This window comes from Dendrobates tinctorius, unplaced genomic scaffold, assembly GCF_039654945.1.
Source record: "Dendrobates tinctorius isolate UK_male_01 unplaced genomic scaffold, ASM3965494v1 ptg000028l, whole genome shotgun sequence".
NCBI classification, from domain to species: Eukaryota; Metazoa; Chordata; class Amphibia; order Anura; family Dendrobatidae; genus Dendrobates; species Dendrobates tinctorius.
This window is the reverse complement of record NW_027361696.1, coordinates 72184204-72203045: the sequence shown is the minus strand read 5'-3', so window position 1 is coordinate 72203045 and position 18842 is coordinate 72184204. Positions and strand designations below refer to the sequence as shown.

Genomic DNA, 18842 nt, shown 5'->3' with positions numbered 1-18842 from the left:
TATTGTAGGGATAAGAGGCCCCGATTCCGCTAATATGTATCATTTACTGTGCTGCTTCCTGTAGTTTTTATAAAATCAGTTTTAACAGCAGGAAATAATCCATAGAGGATTATTTAACCTGCTGCCAGGTAGTCCAACCACACCCCCACCACTGATTGGCTGCTTTCTTTGTATGGACAAAAAGCTCCCAATAAGTGGTATGGGCAGGGTTAAAGAGAACCTGTCACCCTTTTTTCGAATATGAGCTGCCGGCACCGCCATCAGGGGCTTATCTACAGCATTCTGTAATGCTGTAGATAAGCCCCAGATGTAACCTGAAAGATAAGAAAAAAATAGTTAAGGGGGTTTTACACATAGCGATATCGCTATAACATCACCGATTTTGTGACGTTATAGCGATATCGCTAGCGATATCGTTATGTGTGATACTTACCTCCGACCGGCTCCCCCGCTGTCCATCGCTGATCGCGCGAGAATGTCCGGCTCTTCCTGCTGGGCTTCCTGCTGTGACGACGAGAGACGTGTGGAGGCGGGCGGGAGGACGTCAGGATCGCTGTATGTGAAAGGTGAGTATCGTGCGCTGCGTCGCTGCTGCATCGCTGTGAGGTCTGCCTGTGTGACAGCTCACTAGCGATCATTTAGCGATGCACCAGCGATCCTGACCGGGTCGGATCGCTGGTGCATCGCTAAATGTAAACGGCCCTTAAGATTATACTCACCGGGGAGGGCGGTCCGGTCCGATGGGTGTCGTGGTCTGGTGCCTCCCATCCTCATACGATGCCGTCCTCTTCTTTCCTTCCTGTCGTGGCTCCTGCGCAGGCGCACTGCTCTGCCCTGTTGAGGGCAGAACAGAATACTGTAGTACGCAGGCGCCGGACCTCTCCCGATAGATTCCCTTTAAACAGAGCTATGCAGATCAGAGAAATGGTAGACCTGCAGCAGAGAAATCTGTGAGCAATAAGCAGAGAAGTAAGTGACACATCACTGGAATAGGGGTTTCTACACGATCTTTATCGAGTGTACCATATGTCAGAAGTAGGCCCGTAAACTAATGTTTATAAGCAATTTAAGAGGATATAGCAGTAGGACCTTTGTCTCCTGACCCCAACTGATAGTTTTTTTTATTTGCAGACTTTAGTGAAGATCTTCTCTGGCCGTAAGCCCATGCTGTACAGTTACCAGGCGTCGCTTCCTCGCCTTCCTGTTCCAAAAATTAAAGACACAATGCAAAAGGTAAAATTAGACCAACTTAGACGTGTTTGTTCAGTTTTATCAGATAATAGGATTTCAAGCTCTCATAATGGCCAAAGTATGTGAGCACCGATGCTGATAGCTAAGTAAATGCATATGGTCCCGTCCTCATCCTAAACAGTAGGGTTGGGTCTTAAATGGAATCTTTCAATAGGATCAGCCCTCCTATCCATCTATATGGGCATACAGGGCATAAGAAACTGAATAAAATGGTTCCTTGATATTTGTGATCCAGTGTCTTATTCAAGAGAAATCCACATTTTTCTTAATATGTAAATGAACTGTTAAGATCTATGGGCCGGACATAGATCTCTCCGAGATTCTGCCTCTTGAGCTTCATTTAAATAAAAGGTGCTCTTACTAGTGTGAGACATGTAGATCAAGAGTGCAGACTGTCAGTCACTACATCTCAACTGGTAACACCCGCTTTCATTTACAATAAGCTGTGGAGGCAGATTCTCAGGGAGATCTATGTCCGGCCCATAGATCAAAATAGCTCATTTACTTATTAAGAAAAATGTGGATTTCTCTGGAATAAGACAATGGATTGCAGATATCAAGGTTTCATTTTATTCAGCTCCCTATGCCCTACATGCCCATATAGACGGCTTAGGGTGTACGACCCTACTGACAGATTCCCTTTAATTGCACAATGATGCGATGCGATGTAACCTCCGTGTTAACGTTTTATCCTCAGTACCTTGAATCGGTGAGGCCTCTAATGAACGATGAAGAATTCAAGCGCATGAGTGGACTTGCCAAAGACTTTGAAGCTAAACTGGCACCCAAGCTGCAGTGGTACCTGAAGCTAAAGTCCTGGTGGGCTTCTAACTATGTAAGAACCCTTTTTTCATTGTCAAGTCAATTGTGATATTTTCTGCTGAAAAATGTTTGGGTCAGTTCTCTTTAATCAATGTATTCTGGTCTGTTCATCGCTGGGGTGGTGTTGGGAGTGGGACCCCCACTGATCTGATATTGATGACCTAAAAGGGAGAAAACCCCTGTAAGGTTGCCATACCTCTAAGGTGGCTGTTAGACAAATGTTTGATTACCTAGAGGCTGCCTTACTGATTACTCCATAAACGTGCACCTTCCCTTCAACTGAGCATGCATGTGTTCTCAGTAGGGAGAAGGTAAGAGGGCTCCCCCAGACACCTTTATTTCCCTCACAAACAATGGATCAGGCATGTTAAAATCATTCTTTCACCAACATTTGTCAAAGGGGAGAAGCGGGGACTCTGGAAAAATTATTGGGTTCTGGCTGCAACTTTTGAAATGTATTCAGATCATTGAATGAATCTGTTTTTCCTTGTCTGGTAGGTGAGTGACTGGTGGGAAGAATACATCTACCTGCGAGGAAGGAGCCCTATTATGGTAAACAGCAACTATTACGCAATGGTAAGCAAGACCTTACAAAAGAACCCCTTACTAATTTATTTATCATATACCTGTCATATAGCTGTCAGCAGCAGATAACAAACACAACTCTGCACTGCCTTTGTCGAGAAGTGCAGGAGAGTTGAGCTCTGCTAGAAACTGGCTAACAGTCATGTAAAACCACACAGGCAGCTATGCTGATGTAGGTAGCAGAAGATTGGAGCAGAGTGTGCACAGGAGCAGAAGGGGAACACTACATTTAGATAAGCTGGGTGATAACTTGGTGAGAGATGAGACCAGTAAAGGGTACACAGTAGATGAGGAAGAGGTCTGCAGCACTGAGGAGAGGCAAGTGCTGCTGGAAATAGGACAACCCATTCGGCTATGTGAAAGCGGGATGTATCAGTGGGCATCAAGAGGGAAAAATACACAAAGGTACAATAAAAAAATGTTCTGTTGGACCTATTTTATATGCTAACAATAAGTATGTACTGTATGTACTGTGCTTTGTGAAAAATAATGAGATTCTGGGAATAACCTTTTAAAGGGTTAAGGTATTTTTTATCCGTAGAATAACTAAGGACAGGGTCTTACATAGACCCATCTAAATGGAGCTGAAGTTGAGGATGAGCTTTTCTACTGCATTCATTCTCTACGGGAATGCTGGTGACAGCTGATTACAGCGCTCAGCAGTTTCTAGCTCTCCCATAGAGAATGAATAAAGTGGAGATGCACATGCATAATCTCATCAGAACCTCATTGATCGGTGGAGTTCCCAGTGATCAATAAGTTTCCCTTATCCGGTTGATATAGGAAAACTGATTTTCTTGGTACAAACACTTTAAATGGTTTGCAATCAGATATGATTTTCCAGGGACACACAGCAAAATCAGATATGGATAGTCAAGGCATTTGAAACCTGAGAGTAAGGGCCCTTTTTCACAGGCCAATAATTGGGAACAAGCATTCTAAGGGTATGTTTCCACGATCAGTAAACGCTGCGGGTTGGACGCTCATACATACGTAAAACCCGCAGCCAGATGTTACAGCATAGTGGATCGGATTTCATGAAATTCCATCTCCACTATGCGTGCATGGACGCCTCCGGCTTCCCTGCGGAGACGCACATGCGGCGCTTCTTTCCAGACCGCAGCATGTCTATTTATGTAGTGGTTATGCTCCGTCACCGCTGCATAAATTACCCATAGACTATCATTACATGCGGTAAAACTGCATTATCTTCTTAATCACATGCGTATTAAGTGCGTGAACGATGCTTACTATCCATGTGAACTAATTTAAATAAAGGTGTACTGTGTGCCACAGCCGGAAGTTCGCATTCACTGCAGTTCTCGCGATGAGCTGAACAGATCGCGAGAACTGCCGTGCACGTGACTGCGGGGATGGGGTTATCTCCAGTCACTAGCCAAGTTCTCACGGTCAGCTGACCAGGAGAACTGCAGTGCATGTGACCGCCGGTGACCGAGTTATCTCCTCTCATCAGCTGTCACGTGACCGCTGTGTCTGGATGTCAGGCTGGATGGTGGCATAATGCCACTGTTCAGCTAAAGGCATCCAGATGTAGCAGAGCTGCACTCATCGTGGGACAGTATGTATGGTATATCTTCTCAGCGAAAAGGTATGGTATACTGTTGCTTTTTTATTTTATTTCTGTTACAGGAGATGAGGGCATCAGGGGAATAGGCGATACAGTAAGTATGGTTTAATTAAGAGCTATTATAGGAGTCTGTGTCATTATTTCTGTGACATCGGCGGCCGTGCCCGCCGTTGCCTCATCTGCGGCGGCACCCGCCGCTGCCTCTCCTTACCGGCACTCCTTCCTCAGCGCGCACTCTCACCCAGCCTCCAGCTCTGCTGCTTCCCTGTCACCGTCCTTAGGCCGCGGGCGCGCGCCAGTCCTCTCTCTTCTGCTGGCGGTGGGCGTCGCTAGGGGCAGTGCTTGCAAACCCACTTCCTGACCATAAGGTATTTCAAGCGTCCTCTCTGTGGAGAGGACGCCTGATGATTGTGTGGTATTCACGTGTTGTTCTGGCCGCTATAGCTACACTATAGTTTCTCTGTTTTGAGTTCCTCTCTGTTTCTCCCTGTCTGCCTCCGCCTCATCCTGCCCTTTTACCCCACTCCTTGCTCTCCTTGCCTATCATCGGGTATTTGTACCACCGGTTCCGTCTCCTGCCTCCCTGGGTCTCCTGGCTTCTGCCAATCCGTTCCTATATCTCCTCCTGGGGCCTTCACGTCTGCACTCCTTCTTCTTCTTCTTCTTCTGTGGCTACTCCTGCTGCCCCTTCTAGTAGTTGCTGCCTGGTCCCCTCCTCATCCGATACCCCCGTTCAGGTACTCTAAACTCTGTCCGGTATCCCTGTCCCTCATCTGGCCTTCCTAGTCCTTTGAGCCGTCCCTCTTGGTACCGGCTGTCGCGGTTCTGTCCTCTGCGGTTCTGCCCCTAACGATCCCTGTATAGGGGTCGGTCATCACCTGGCTCGCTCGACCCAGGGGCTCCAGATCTGCGACCCAGAGGGTCCACTCTCGGACGTTGTCCATTCCTGAACGTCACGATTTCAATTAAAGGTCTTTATTCTGGCTGTAACTATAGGATTAGTAATGGATAACTAAGCCGTGGCTTGATGTCACCGGACAATACAAAGGTGACCTCAACCCTACAAATATTACCCCACTTGCCACCGTTACAGGGCAAGTGGGCAGAGCCGGGTAAAGTGCCTCAATTGGCGCATCTTTGGATGCGCCAATTGTGGGGCAGCTGCAGGCTGCTATTTTTAGGCTGGTGAGGGCCAAAATCCATGGGCCTCGCCAGCCTGAGTATACCAGGCCGCTTTTTTCTTGGCTGGTTAACAAAAATAGAGGGACCCCATGCTATTTTTTTTTTGGAGGGTATCCCACTATTTTTGCTAACCATCCAAGGTAAGCAGACTGCTGCAGCCTGGTATTATCAGGCTGGTAAGGTTCATTAATATTTGATTCTTACCAGCCTGAAATACCAGTCCCAGTAGTCTGCTTTACTCTGGCTGGTTAACAAATATAGGGGAACCCCACACTTTTTTTTTGTTTTTTAAATTATTATTTATTAAAAAAAAAGAGGGGACCTCTCTCTGTGCTTTCCTCCAGTTCCTATGTCATGTACTTCTGGCTGTGTCACAAGATTCGCCATTATGTAAATTAGTACACTTGCTTAGTAAGCTGCGTTCCCACACTTAATACGCATGTAACTAGGAAGATAATACGGTTTTACCGCATGTAATGATAGTGAATGGGTAATTTACGCAGCTACTTATATAAACATGCTGCGGTCTGGAAAGACTCGCTGCATGTTCGTCCGTCTCTGCAGGGAAGCCGCGGGCATTGGTGCATACATAGTGGGCATGAGATTTCTTGAAATCCCATCCACTATGCTGTAACATCTGGACGTTGCAGGTTGGATGCTGTGGATATACGCAGCATCCAACCCGCAGCGTTTACTGACCGTGTGCACATACCACAATATATCTACAAACAGGAAATCACTTTTTCTCTATCGCTTCATTGGGGGACACAGGTAACCATGGGTGTATGCTGCTGTCGCTAGGAGGCTGACACTATGCAAATAAAGTAAAAACTGGCTCCTCCTCCGTAGCATACACCCACTGACAGGCAGGAAGTACCTCAGTTTAAGCTTAGTGTCTGTAGGAGGCGGACCTGGATCTAACACCAGATCCGCAATGTTTTTTCTTTCACAGGTTTCTGTGTGAACTTATTAATCCTTTTCCCTTTGTTTTTCAGATACAGCTCAACGGTTAACAGGGTGCAGATTGCTCACCCTGTTTTCCCACTTTTAAGCGACCGAGAGAGCAGTGTGGTGTCATCCGCATCGCCCACTCTCGGACTCGCTGGCAGGACTTCTCCCCGTCCCCCTTATGGGGTGGTTCAGGGTGACTCTCGGTGGCCAGTCCTTGCCTTATCCTCTCCTCACCCCTCCTCGGAGAAGGGCTGAGAGGAAGACAGTGGTCACTGGTGGTGGCCTTCCACCTTTTTAATTAGGGGTCGATACCGTCCGGAGACGGTACGGGAAGGAGGATCTTCCAGGACCCCCTCACTTCCGGGGGCTCCTGATGCAATCCTCATCTATCAAGAGGAGCCGGATTCAAGCAGGTGGTAAGCCAGCGAGCCCCACCCCCCCCACAGCAGCTTCCTCCGGCAGCAGCTCCCCCGTTTACTGGTGTATAGGTCTCCTGTAGCCTCTTCCCTCCCTGGTCCACAGGTTCAATTTTCGCGCCTTTTTTCTCATAGCGCACAGCCACGGCATTTTGCAGGCTTTCTTCATCCCTTCGGCCATTTTAAGTCAGGAGCACCCCCCCCCTCTCCGGCATGTCTTCTATCGGCCGCCTTTATTGACCAGACACGCCCCCCGCTTGGCGTGTTTAGTTTCCCTAGCCATCTTCTATGCTGGACACTCCCCTTGGCGTGCCATCCTATTATCTCGCTCTTTTCCACCGCCGGGCACCCCCCCCTTCTGCGTGTCATCCCCAGCGCCGGTGATTGGGCCGTTTGCAGGTCGCACACGCCTCCTCCGCTTGTCAGCCTATCAGGCCGCGGCTTCATCTTTCGCGCTCTTTCGTGCCCAAGGGGAGGCGGCACTGGGTCTGATAATCCTGGCTACGTCCAGGACACCCCTCCCAGCGCAGCTCCGGCCGGATCACGCCCACCGCTCCGCAGCATGGCGCTGTACCTGTCTCTCCCTGGCAGGTCCGGTCACTTCTGGCGCCCCCGCTGTGTCAGCCATTAGTAGGGGCTCTTTTCTTTGGTTTTTCGCCGGCCGGCACATTAGCCTGAAATGGCGCGGCCTATCTGGTTCCTTCTGCTAATTCAGCCCCCGGCTTTGGGCCTTCTCTCCTGGCCACGTAACCATTCTCTCTTGCTAGCCTCAAGCCAGTCAGTGTCCCTCGGCCAATCAGTGTGCGCCCTGAGCATTACCAGGCAATCGGCGTGCGCCTTGGGCTTAGACACGCCCCCTCCTGATGGCCTCGTTGTTTTTTTTAAGTCAGTGAGTGGGCCTCTCTATAGCCCTCTCTCCCTGTCACCCGAGACTCGACCCCAGTATAGCGTCTCAAGGCCTGCTAGTTTGGCATCATGCACTATCTGTGGATTTGTGCACTGTCTGTCACCATCTGCCGCAGGACCCAGAAGGCACAGCAGGCAGTGTGTCTATGTCTGTAGCAGCGGACGAAGATTTGTGCATCTCCAGCGAGCTCAGCAGACATCCATCTCTATCCGGCACCGGATCTCGGAAACTCTGCAGCCTGAGCAGCGACAGCACCATCTCGGGTTCAGGTAGGACCAGCCCAGGCTGGTTGCCCTTTTTTCTACCTTATAGGGACTTATCTATCCCCGGCAGCAGTCTTCGTCTCTCCCTTTGGCCACCATCTGTATAACAGCAGTAGCCTTCTGACCAGTCTGCATTGTTTTTGCACGTTCTGCATCTTTTTCCGTGTCTACCCTATAGCAGTCCCCTAACGTCCAGGTCGAGAGCACACGCCCCCCTCCGGAGTGGGCTGCTGCCATGTCTCAGTCATTATCCGTCCTGAAAGAGGTTTCATAGTCCACGACCCAGGTCCTGGAGTGCCTTTTGCATCAGTCTGCTGCCACCAGTGCTCCGAACACCTTTTATGGTGTTTCGCACGCACCTGTCTGAGATGTCCACAAGGACATATCTGGTATGGAACTAGGGAAGCGAGACCAGGTCCCTCGGCATCTGCCTGGAGGACGGCACTCCCCTCCCTCCAGAGTGGGCTGTTGCCATGTCCCAGCCGGTCTCCAGCCGGACAGTAGATTCAATTTTCGGGATGAAAGCACTCCCCTCCCTCCGGAGTGGGCTGTTGCCAGGTCTCAGTCAGTATCGGACCTGACTAGAAAATTCACAGTCCCTGGTATAGGTCCTGGAATAATATAATAATAATAATAAATTTTATTTTTATAGCGCCGACATATTCCGCAGCACTTTACATTTCAGAGGGGATTTGTACAGACAATAGACATTACAGCATAACAATAATCACATACAGTAGATTATAACAAATACCAAGAGGAGTGAGGGCCCTGCTCGCAAGCTTACAGTCTATGAGGAAAGAGGTAGACACGAAAGGTGGGTGGGAACAGTTGCCCTGATTGTATGGACCAGCCATAATGTTAAGTGTGTGACAGTACAGACACAGAGGGCTAATGGATGCATAAAGCATGTGGGAACATGATGCTGGGAACCTGGTTATGGTAAAACTTTTGGCTCTGCCACACAGGGATAGGTTAGGTTAATGTGTTGAGGCGATAGGCCAGTCTGAATAAATGTGTTTTCAGGACACGCTTAAAATTGTGGGGATTGGGGACTAATCGTATTGACCTGGGAAGTGCATTCCAAAGAATTGGCGCGGCACGTGTAAAGTCTTGGAGACGGGAGTGGGAGGTTGAGGATACTAACCTCAGGTCATCAGCAGAACGGAGGGCGCGGGTAGGGTGGTATACTGAAACAAGGGAGGAGATGTAGGGTGGTGCTGAGCCATTGAGGGCTTTGTGGGTGAGGGTAATAAGTTTATACTGAATTCTGGAGTGGATGGGTAGCCAGTGTAATGACTGGCACAAGGTAGAGGCATCGGTGTAACGATTGGTGAGGAATATGATCCTGGCTGCAGCATTCAAGACAGATTGGAGAGGGGAGAGTTTGGTAAGAGGGAGACCGATTAGAAGAGAGTTACAATAGTCGAGACGAGAATGAATAAGAGAAACAGTAAGAGTTTTTGCAGAGTCAAAAGTAAGAAAAGGTCGAATTCTAGAAATGTTTTTGAGGTGCAGATGACAAGAGCGAGCCAGTGATCGAATGTGGGGGGCAAAGGAAAGCTCGGAATCAAGTATGACCCCAAGACAGCGGGCATGTTGCTGGGGAGTAATAGTGGAACCACACACGGAAATGGCAATGTCGGGTGTAGGTACATTAGTAGCGGGAGGAAACACAAGGAGTTCAGTCTTTGACAGGTTCAGTTTCAGATATAGTGAGGACATGATATTAGACACAGCGTTTAGACAATCGCCAGTGTTTTCTAGAAAGGCTGTCGTGATGTCAGGAGAAGAAGCGTATAATTGGGTGTCATCAGCATAGAGATGGTACTGGAAACCAAATCTACTGATTGTTTGACCAATAGGGGCAGTGTACAAGGAGAAGAGGAGGGGGCCTAGAACCGATCCTTGAGGAACCCCAACAGTAAGGGGAAGGTGAGAGGAGGAGGAACCGGCAAAAGAAACAGTAAAGGAGCGGTCGGAGAGATAGGAGGAGAACCAGGAGAGAACGGTGTCCTTGAGGCCAATGGAATGGAGCATAGTGAGGAGGAGCTGATGATCCACAGTGTCGAATGCTGCAGAGAGATCCAAGAGAATTAGCATGGAGTAATGACCATTTGATTTAGCTGTTAGCAGATCATTAGAGACTTTAGTGAGGGCAGTTTCAGTGGAGTGTAAAGAGCGGAAACCGGATTGGAGAGGGTCGAGAACAGAGTTTTCTGAGAGATAGCGGATAAGACGGGAGTGGACCAGGCGTTCCAGGAGTTTAGAGATGAAGGGAAGATTAGAGACAGGTCTATAGTTAGCGGCACAGTTTTGGTCGAGGGATGGTTTTTTAAGTAGTGGATGTATGATGGCATGCTTAAATGAGGAGGGAAAAATACCAGAAGAGAGAGAGAGGTTAAATATTTTAGTTAGGTGAGGGGTGACAGCAGGGGAAAGGGACTGTAGGAGATGTGACGGAAATGGGTCACTGGTGCAAGTAGTTGGGCGAGAAGATGCAAGGAGCCTGCTTACTTCTTCTTCTGTGACTGGTTCAAAATCAGAGAGTGAGTTAGATGCAGTGGGGGAGGGAGGACTGTATCTGGAATGTATGCCGCATCTGTCTGCCGCCACCAGTGCCCCGAACACCTCCCATGGTGATTCGCATGCACCCGACCACGACCTTCACAGGGACAGATCAGAAGGAATTAGGAAGCGGACTCTGTCTAGCTCTTTATCCAGTTCACCGGACCCCTCTGTGGCATCCAAAATGCCCCTCTCTACCCGTTCCCCCTCCTCGGAGGCGGACGTCAGGTCGGATGTAGCTTTTCAGTCAGAGTCTGACTCGGAGGTGGATCAGACTACTAGGACACGGGACTTTGTAGATAGCCTTATTTCGGCTATCGTTCAAACTCTCGAAGTAAAAGTGGAGCATGCGGCTGCTCAGGACATCTCCATTTCATTCAGGCGGTGAGACGTCCCGCCAGCATTTTTTCCCAAAGAGTTTGAGGCTACCTCCTCTAGACACTGGGAACTTCTCGGCAAACGCTTCCCGGGACGAAAACGTCTCAACGTTTTAGACCTTTTTAGTTTAGACCGTGTCGGCATTTGGTCCGATCCCCCTAAGGTGGATCTGCCTTTTTTCACGCTTAAGGCCCCATCACATATAGCGATTTCGCTAGCAAGATCGCTGCTGAGTCACAATTCTTGTGACACAACAGCGATCTCACCAGCGAGATCGCTGTGTGTGACAGCGATCAGCGACCGGCCCCCCTGCCGGGATCGCTGCAGGAAAGGCCAGGACTTTTTTTTGGTCGCTGGTCTCCCGCTGTCCAGCACGCATCGCTGACCAGTGATCTGCTGGTAACTAATGTACACATCGGGTATCCAAGGGACGGGCGTCCCTTAAATACCCGATGTGTACGTTAGTTAGCAGCGCGCTGATGCAGGGAGCTGGTATCGGGTATCTAGGGACGCACGTCCCTTAGATACCTGATGTGTACATTAGTTACCAGCTCCCTGCATCAGCGCGCTGGTTACTAACGTGCACAGCGACGCCGGGCACTCGGCGTCGCTGGTGCTGATCGCTGTTGAAGCTGTCTGTTTGACAGCTCACCAGCGATCACATAGCGACTCACCAGCGATCCTGACACATTGATATCGTTGTCAGGATCGCTGGTGAGTCGCTATGTGTGACTCCAGCCTTAGCCTCTCAAACTGTTCTGTCCAGCCCTGATGCGGAGTCTCTCAAGGATGCTATGGACAGACAGATTGTGGCCTTAGCTGTATCTGTCTTAGAGGCATCATATGAACAAATAATGGTAAACATAACACATGTCGATAGGGAATAATCACGATGATAACACGGCAAATTGCCACCTATCACTCAATCATGTACAGGGCAAACTGCAGAAAGCATGCTAAGAAGAAAACTGCAAGCAGTCATGAAATCCCATTAGAAATAATCACTTTATTAAATACAAATAGTTTTAAAATGGATCAATTGCAATGATGGGGGCAGAAAAAATTGTATACATCAGGTGGTTACACAGTATTAAGGGCATACAGACCAACCCCTCTGCAAGTACGTATTTTACAAGTAACCACAAAAATTAGTGTAGGCAAAAATAGATTAAGGGCAAATATAAATATACATCTAGCACATCAATAATTGAATATAAACATACTGCCAGCAATGTAAGAATATAGTGCCAGTACTCATGTGGCGCAAAGATAACTAAGTATGGGTATAATACAAGTAGTAGTAAATTAAGGGCCAGTGCTACATGTAACACGTGGGGCCCTGCGTGTTTCCTTTGTCAGCGTCTGGGGAGGTGCCTGTGCACTTTCACTCAGTGCGGACGGTGCGGCGGTGTATGGGCATTTCCGGCAGGCACTGTATTTAGACATGGCGACTCCACTCTCTCTCCACGCCCCCTGAGGAAGGAGCTTCGCGCTCCGAAACGCGCGTCAGGGAGGGCTGACGGTCCGGTTCCTCTGCATTAATCTCCTGCCACTTTGGTAATGTTGGTTGTGTGTATGGCTGCCTGTTATATATAATTGTGTTCTCTTTGGCGCTATATTGAGCATGTGCCCTGGGTATTGCACAGGGCCTTTACTCTATGTAAAGTAACCCCCTTTTGGGCTATATGAGCACTGGCTCCTAATTTACGATTGCTTGCAGCATACCCACACTTAACAAAAAATTTTTGGTATCATATTGAGCATTCTGCTCTGGGTATTGCCTGGGCGGTTCATGGGGGTTTTAGCTTTATGTAGAGTAACCCTTCTCTTGTGTTACATGTAGCACTGGCTACATTGTATTTGAGAGGATTCTTTTTATTATTCAATAACAACTATGTTCTCAATCAACCCAAAAGACTCAGATATCAAAGCTTAATATTTTTGGAAGTTAGAGTGGTTTTTTTTTAGATTTGACTATCTTAGGAGGATATCTGTTTGTGCAGGTAACTATTACAGTGCAGAATTATTAGGCAACTTAATAAAAACCAAATATATACCCATCTCACTTGGTTATTTTCACCAGGTAAACCAATAGAGCAACACAAAATTTAGAAATAAACATTTCTGACATTCAAAAACAAAACAAAAAAAATCAGTGATCAATATAGCCACCTTTCTTTACGATGACACTCAAAAGCCTTCCATCCATAGATTGTGTCAGTTGCTTGATCTGTTTACGATCAGCCACCACAGACTCCCAGACACTGTTCGGAGAGTTGTAATGTTTTCACTCCCTGTAGATCTCACATTTTATGAGGGACCACAGGTTCTCTATGGGGTTCAGATCAGGTGAACAAGGGGGCCATGTCATTATTTTTTCTTCTTTTAGACCTTTACTGGCCAGCCACGCTGTGGAGTATTTGGATGCATGTGATGGAGCATTGTCCTGCATGAAAATCATGTTTTTCTTGAACGATACCGACTTCTTCCTGTACCACTGCTTGAAGAAGGTGTCTTTCAGAAACTGCCAGTAGGTCTGGGAGTTGAGCTTCACTCCATCATCAACCCGAAAAGGTCCCTCAAGTTCATCTTTGATGATACCAGCCCATACCAGTACCCCACCTCCACCTTGCTGGTGTCTGAGTTGGAGTGGAGCTCTCTGCCCTTTACTGATCCAGCCTTGGGCCCATCCATCTGGCCAATCAAGAGTTGCTCTCATTTCATCAGTCCATAAAACCTTAGAAAAATCAGTCTTAAGATATTTCTTGGCCCAATCTTGACATTTTATCTTCTGTTTCTTGTTGAAAGGTGGTCGTTTTCAGCCTCCCTTAGCTTGGCCATGTCCCTGAGTATGGCACACCTTGAGCTTTTTATACTCCAGTAACGTTGCAGCTCTGAAATATGGCAAAACTGGTGGCAAATGGCATCTTGGCAGCTTCACGCTTGATTTTCCTCAATTCATGGGCAGTTATTTTGTGCCTTTTTTATTAACACGCTTCTTGCGACCCTGTTGGATATTTGCCATGAAGCGCTTGATTGTTCGGTGATCACACTTCAAAAGTTTGGCAATTTCAAGACTGCTGCATCCCTCTGCAAGACATCTCACAATTTTTGACTTTTCAGAGTCTGTCAAATCTTTCTTTGGACCCATTTTGCCAAAGGAAAGGAAGTTGCCTAATAATTAAGCACACCTTTTATAGGGTTTTGATGTCATTAGACCACACCCCTCCTCATTACAGAGATGCAAATCTCCTGATTTACATAATTGGCAGTTGGCTTTCAAGCCTATACAGCTTGGAGTAGGACAACATGTATAAAAAGGATGATGTGATTAAAATACTCATTTGCCTAATAATTCTGCACCCAGTGTGTGTCTTTGGTACATAAGCCACCAAGGTGGGACTCACAACTCATGGATCAGGGTAGAGATAGCAATGATCCTACGTTGGGCAAACGACAATGTCACCGCCATATCAGCCGTCCACATTCCAGAGGTAGACTACTAGGAAGCCGATTTTTTTTGTATCATCAGGGGTTAGCGTCAGGCGAGTAGTCTCTCAACACCGTCTTCGGCTAAATTTGTCGGAGGTAGGGCAATCCTGGATGCCCACCTAATGACTTCTCGAACGAACCAAAAGGTTCCCCGGTACGTTACCAGGTTCCAGGATCCGATGGCTGTCGGCTGCGACGCACTTGTGATTCCGTGGTCCCAGTTTCAGATGCCTCTTCTGTCCCTCCTCTTCCCTTAATCACAAGAGTCAAAAAAAAAAATCAGTCAGAAGGGTTTCCAGTAGTCGTGACAACTACAGGCTGTTAATTCAGACCTGGAGCTGGAGTACATGCCCATGGACGCCTCCTGGGGCTTTCCAGACTGTCTGGATATTCTTCCGCAAGGCCTCTCTTCCGCCACAGTTTTCACAGTCGTTTAAGTTTAACGCCATGGCCTTGAAGCCTACTTCTGAAAGGGACTGGAGTTTTTCCCATCAGGTCATTCTGGCCATGCTTTGGGCAAGAAAACCTGCATCCTCAAGTTTCTACGACAGTTTCTGAAGATCTGATTCAGGTGGCGTAAGTACTACTATTTGGTTGCATTAGCCTTATTGGCTACAAGAGGAGATATCAGGGGAGTTCTGAGTTGGCAGCATTATCTTGCCGTCCTCCTTTTCTTTTTCATTCCACATTAGTGCAGACATTGTCCTTTCTTCTCTGGATAAATTCAGGGGCAGTTTCTTGCTAGGCCTCGGCTTTAGAGGTTGCAGGGCCGCGACCTAGTCATATTTGCATGTTATGGCAAAGTCTTACAAAGTTCATACTTATGTCTAGTCCGATGAAGGCTTGGAAGGAAAGAAGGTGCTACAGGCGGCGGTTACGCACCGGCCAGCCTCAGTTCTTTTTTTCTCTGCATTCCTTCCGTTCCCACCCTTGGGGACTGCTTTAGGATGTCCCATGGTTACCTGTGTCCCCCAATGAAGCGATAGAGAAAGAAGGATTTTTGGTACTCACCGTAAAATCTCTTTCTTGGAGCCTTCATTGGGGGACACAGCACCCTCCCTATTTGTTGTACTGGCTTTGGGCCTACGTGCCTTGTTTGTTGAGCCGGTACATAGGTGGAGTTTCTTGGTTTCTTCTCCTACTGCTTTAACACTTAATTGAGGTACTTCCTGCCTGTCAGTGGGTGTATGCTATAGAGGAGGAGCCAGTTTTTACTTTATTTGCGTAGTGTCAGCCTCCTAGTGACAGCAGCATACACCCATTGTTACCTGTGTCCCCCAATGAAGGCTCCAAGAAAGAGATTTTACGGTGAGTACCAAAAATCCTTCTTTTTCCTTCCCAGAAGCCAACTTTCAATTAGCTTTATTTCAAGTGCTGAAAAAACATCAAAAAAGCAGGTGACCTGCCAGTGACCTCAGATGCAGATTTGGTGCAGATTTTACCTGCGTCAAATATTGAGCAAATACTGAGCCGTTCCTGATCGTGTGCACATACCCTCAGAAACTCTTGTTTCCTTATTATTTAGCCTATCCAGACAGACAGGCAGTGATCCAACTGACAAGCAAAACACTTGTTCATCAGGTGAGATGATTTTTGCGCCAGCTTTCGAAAGTACGTGGCCATGTGTAAACAGGATACGCTCTGCCGATAACATGGATGATCGTATTATTGAGCATTCTAGATTTGTGGTCGGCCTCTCTAAACAGGTCATTACACAACCACTGATCAGCTTACATGTGGCCATCAAAGGTCTTTTATGGCTGTGGCTGGATGGTGAAAATTAGGTGAACTGTTCTAAGAACCATTAGTCATAACGCTGTCGGTCAGGGAACAAGTGCACAATAAAGAGCAGGAAGTCCAAAGAAGATAGCGGGAACCTTTCTCACCAAGTCTGGCGGGAGCTGCAGTTCATTGATTGCAGGCTGGCAGGTGTTATCTGTCCTCCGCCCCAGGGTGTGGCGTAGGAATGTGTACAAGGCTCGCAGAGGAGGGCGCTGTCACTTTAAATTTGGAGTTAGCAGGTAAGTAGGAGTTTTGTTTGTTTTTTTTTTTCTTTTTAATGTTGCTTATTTTAAAAGGATCTCATACATTGATGGCATTCCTCGTTATAAGATGTGAACAGACCTTTTAACGGGATAGTCCAGCGCCCCTTACCAACTATGCATAAATTAATGGTGTTGATGTTTGTTATTTTCCTTTCTGCCTCAACATTAGGACTTTCTATATGTTACACCAACCCCGATCCAGGCAGCTCGTGCAGGTAACACGGTCCATGCCTTGCTTTTGTATCGACGCAAGCTCAGTCGCGAGGAGTTAAAACCGGTAAGAAATCGGATATTTTTATTATAATGATTACAGCACGTCTATTAGGGCTATTAATATATGACATTGTCTGATGTCTTGCCAGTGTCACCTCTAGGGTCATGTTCACACATTATTCATAGCCGGCTAGTCTAGCTCCAAAATAATGCACGGGACGGCTGTCATTTTGAGCCACTACCAAAGATAAGTGAGGGTTATTTTAACATCCTGACTAATAATCTACTTTTAAAAGGACGTTAGTATTGATGGTCTATTCTTCTATGTCAGCTCCCAAGGACCACCAGCGATCGGCTGATTCAAAGCACCAGTGATACAGGGGAATTGGCACAGCGCCATACTGTGTAGTGGCTGAGAATGGTACTGCAGTTCTCTCCCATTCAAGTAAAGGGGAGTGGCTGCCATACAAGGATTGGCCGAGCGTGCATCATGTGTTCTTGATTAGAAGAAGCAAGTGAGCCGCTGTTGAAACCTTTAATCACTCTTTAGAATAAAGGATCAGGCATGTTAAATTTCAACATGCCCAGTCTGTGTTATTAGGCTTAAAGGGGTTCTCTGGGGAAAGCAAGTAATTACCTATTGGGATGATAGATGATGATGTATTGGTGGGGGGTCCGAATGCTGTTACTCAGCAGAATGGGACAGTGAGAATGGATCAGCAGTGCCTATGCCAAACGCTGTGCTCAGCTTTTTGTGGCAGCCCCTTAGAGAATGAATGGAGCGGCGTTCAGGTGTCGAAACTGGCGTTCCATTTTGAAACGGGGATAAAAGATGATTTCCAGTGTTCGACCTCCCATGATCAGCAATACCGTGGATAAGTGATAACTTGTTTTCACCGGAGAACCCTTTTAACAATAGTTTGCCATATATCAGATATACTGTACATTAGTCAGCCAGGTTCAGTTGACCAAAGTCTAATGTGTATGGCCGCCTAATACAATTTGGACAAAGTGTGAATTTAACCCTTTGATTGGATGGAAATTTCCCTTGTGCTCCTGGTGTGACAGATTCCCTTTAAAGTGTACCTATTGCTAAAAAATTAAATATAATTCAGATATGTATTTAGCACACTGCACAATGTCGTGTGTAAGTGTATTACTGCACACTTTCTGGTGTTTATGCCCTTACTTTAATAGCTTCTTGCCCACATATCCCATGATGCTGTGGATCACTCACTGAGCCAATCAGATGTCTCCTCACTCTCAGCATGCAGAGGTAGAAGCTGCAGCTGCATCCCCCTCCTATCCCTTTAGTTTATTTCTACAGACATATTCAGAGAATTGAGAAAGTTTACAGGCAAATGGGGGCTACTACCATGTAGAAGCCTCCCAAGAAGTATAATGCTTTATATATTTATATATTCTTGTACTGGCGATAGGTACACTTTAAGGATTATCGGACTAAGTCACCAATGTTATTTTTTTAACATCTTCATGAAAGTCTTGATTGGGTTCAGTGGGCTGGGGTCTGGGCCAGTTATTGATATCAACTCTGTGTTATCTCCCCTCCCGGTATCTCTACGATGCTCCTGTCCCCATTGTAATTACTGGGTACAGAGCAGGGTCCCAGGATCCATTATCCCGCTGTGCTCGTCCCAGTGGGAGCGCACCTTTAACACCACCCGCATCCCCGGAGAGGAGACAGGTAAGCGAGCGGGTGAACCAAAATCAACGTCCTTATCTGACCCTCATGGTGAGCGGGACCTAACAAAGACCAGAGTTGTCCTCCTACCTTTCCTTCTAATGAGATCTGTGTGTGAAACCCTGCTACGTATAGGTTTTTGTGGGGATCCGCATTTGGAGCTTGGATAGGACACAAACAAAGGCAAATTACAGAAGAGATCTCAGCGCTCTACCGATCAGATAAAGACGGATTTATGAAAGTTGTAGTTTGCAACAAAAAAAAAACTACAAGCTCCAAACGTCTCCCGCAAAACCTAATGAGCAGTAAAGCAGCAACCTGAGCTTTGCATGTGAGCTGAGATTAACACGGACGTGTTATGTTTCAGTTAATAAATAATAATCTTTCTTTGGTAGTGGATTGTCTATTGATTACGATCTTCTCTCTGCCTTCTTCTCCCCTCTCTTACCCTTTTACCGTCCCCTTCCCTACCCTTTTAA

The 18842-nt window shown here is 47.1% G+C and overlaps 1 protein-coding gene across 4 annotated transcripts in view; it reads left to right on the top strand.

Moving 5' to 3' along the window:
- The window catches only part of LOC141085543 (carnitine O-palmitoyltransferase 1, liver isoform-like), a 65584-nt gene that overhangs the window by 21364 nt on the left and 25378 nt on the right, over nt 1–18842 (top strand). For 3 of the 4 annotated variants that reach the window (XM_073570984.1, XM_073570983.1, XM_073570985.1), the window contains exons 5-9: nt 1132–1233; nt 1949–2086; nt 2572–2649; nt 16618–16725; nt 18279–18366. In XM_073570984.1, the coding sequence (XP_073427085.1) occupies nt 1132–1233; nt 1949–2086; nt 2572–2649; nt 16618–16725; nt 18279–18366 (514 nt within the window). The remainder of the gene's footprint in view (nt 1–1131; nt 1234–1948; nt 2087–2571; nt 2650–16617; nt 16726–18278; nt 18367–18842) is intronic. The other variant, XM_073570986.1, reaches the window with a different exon arrangement.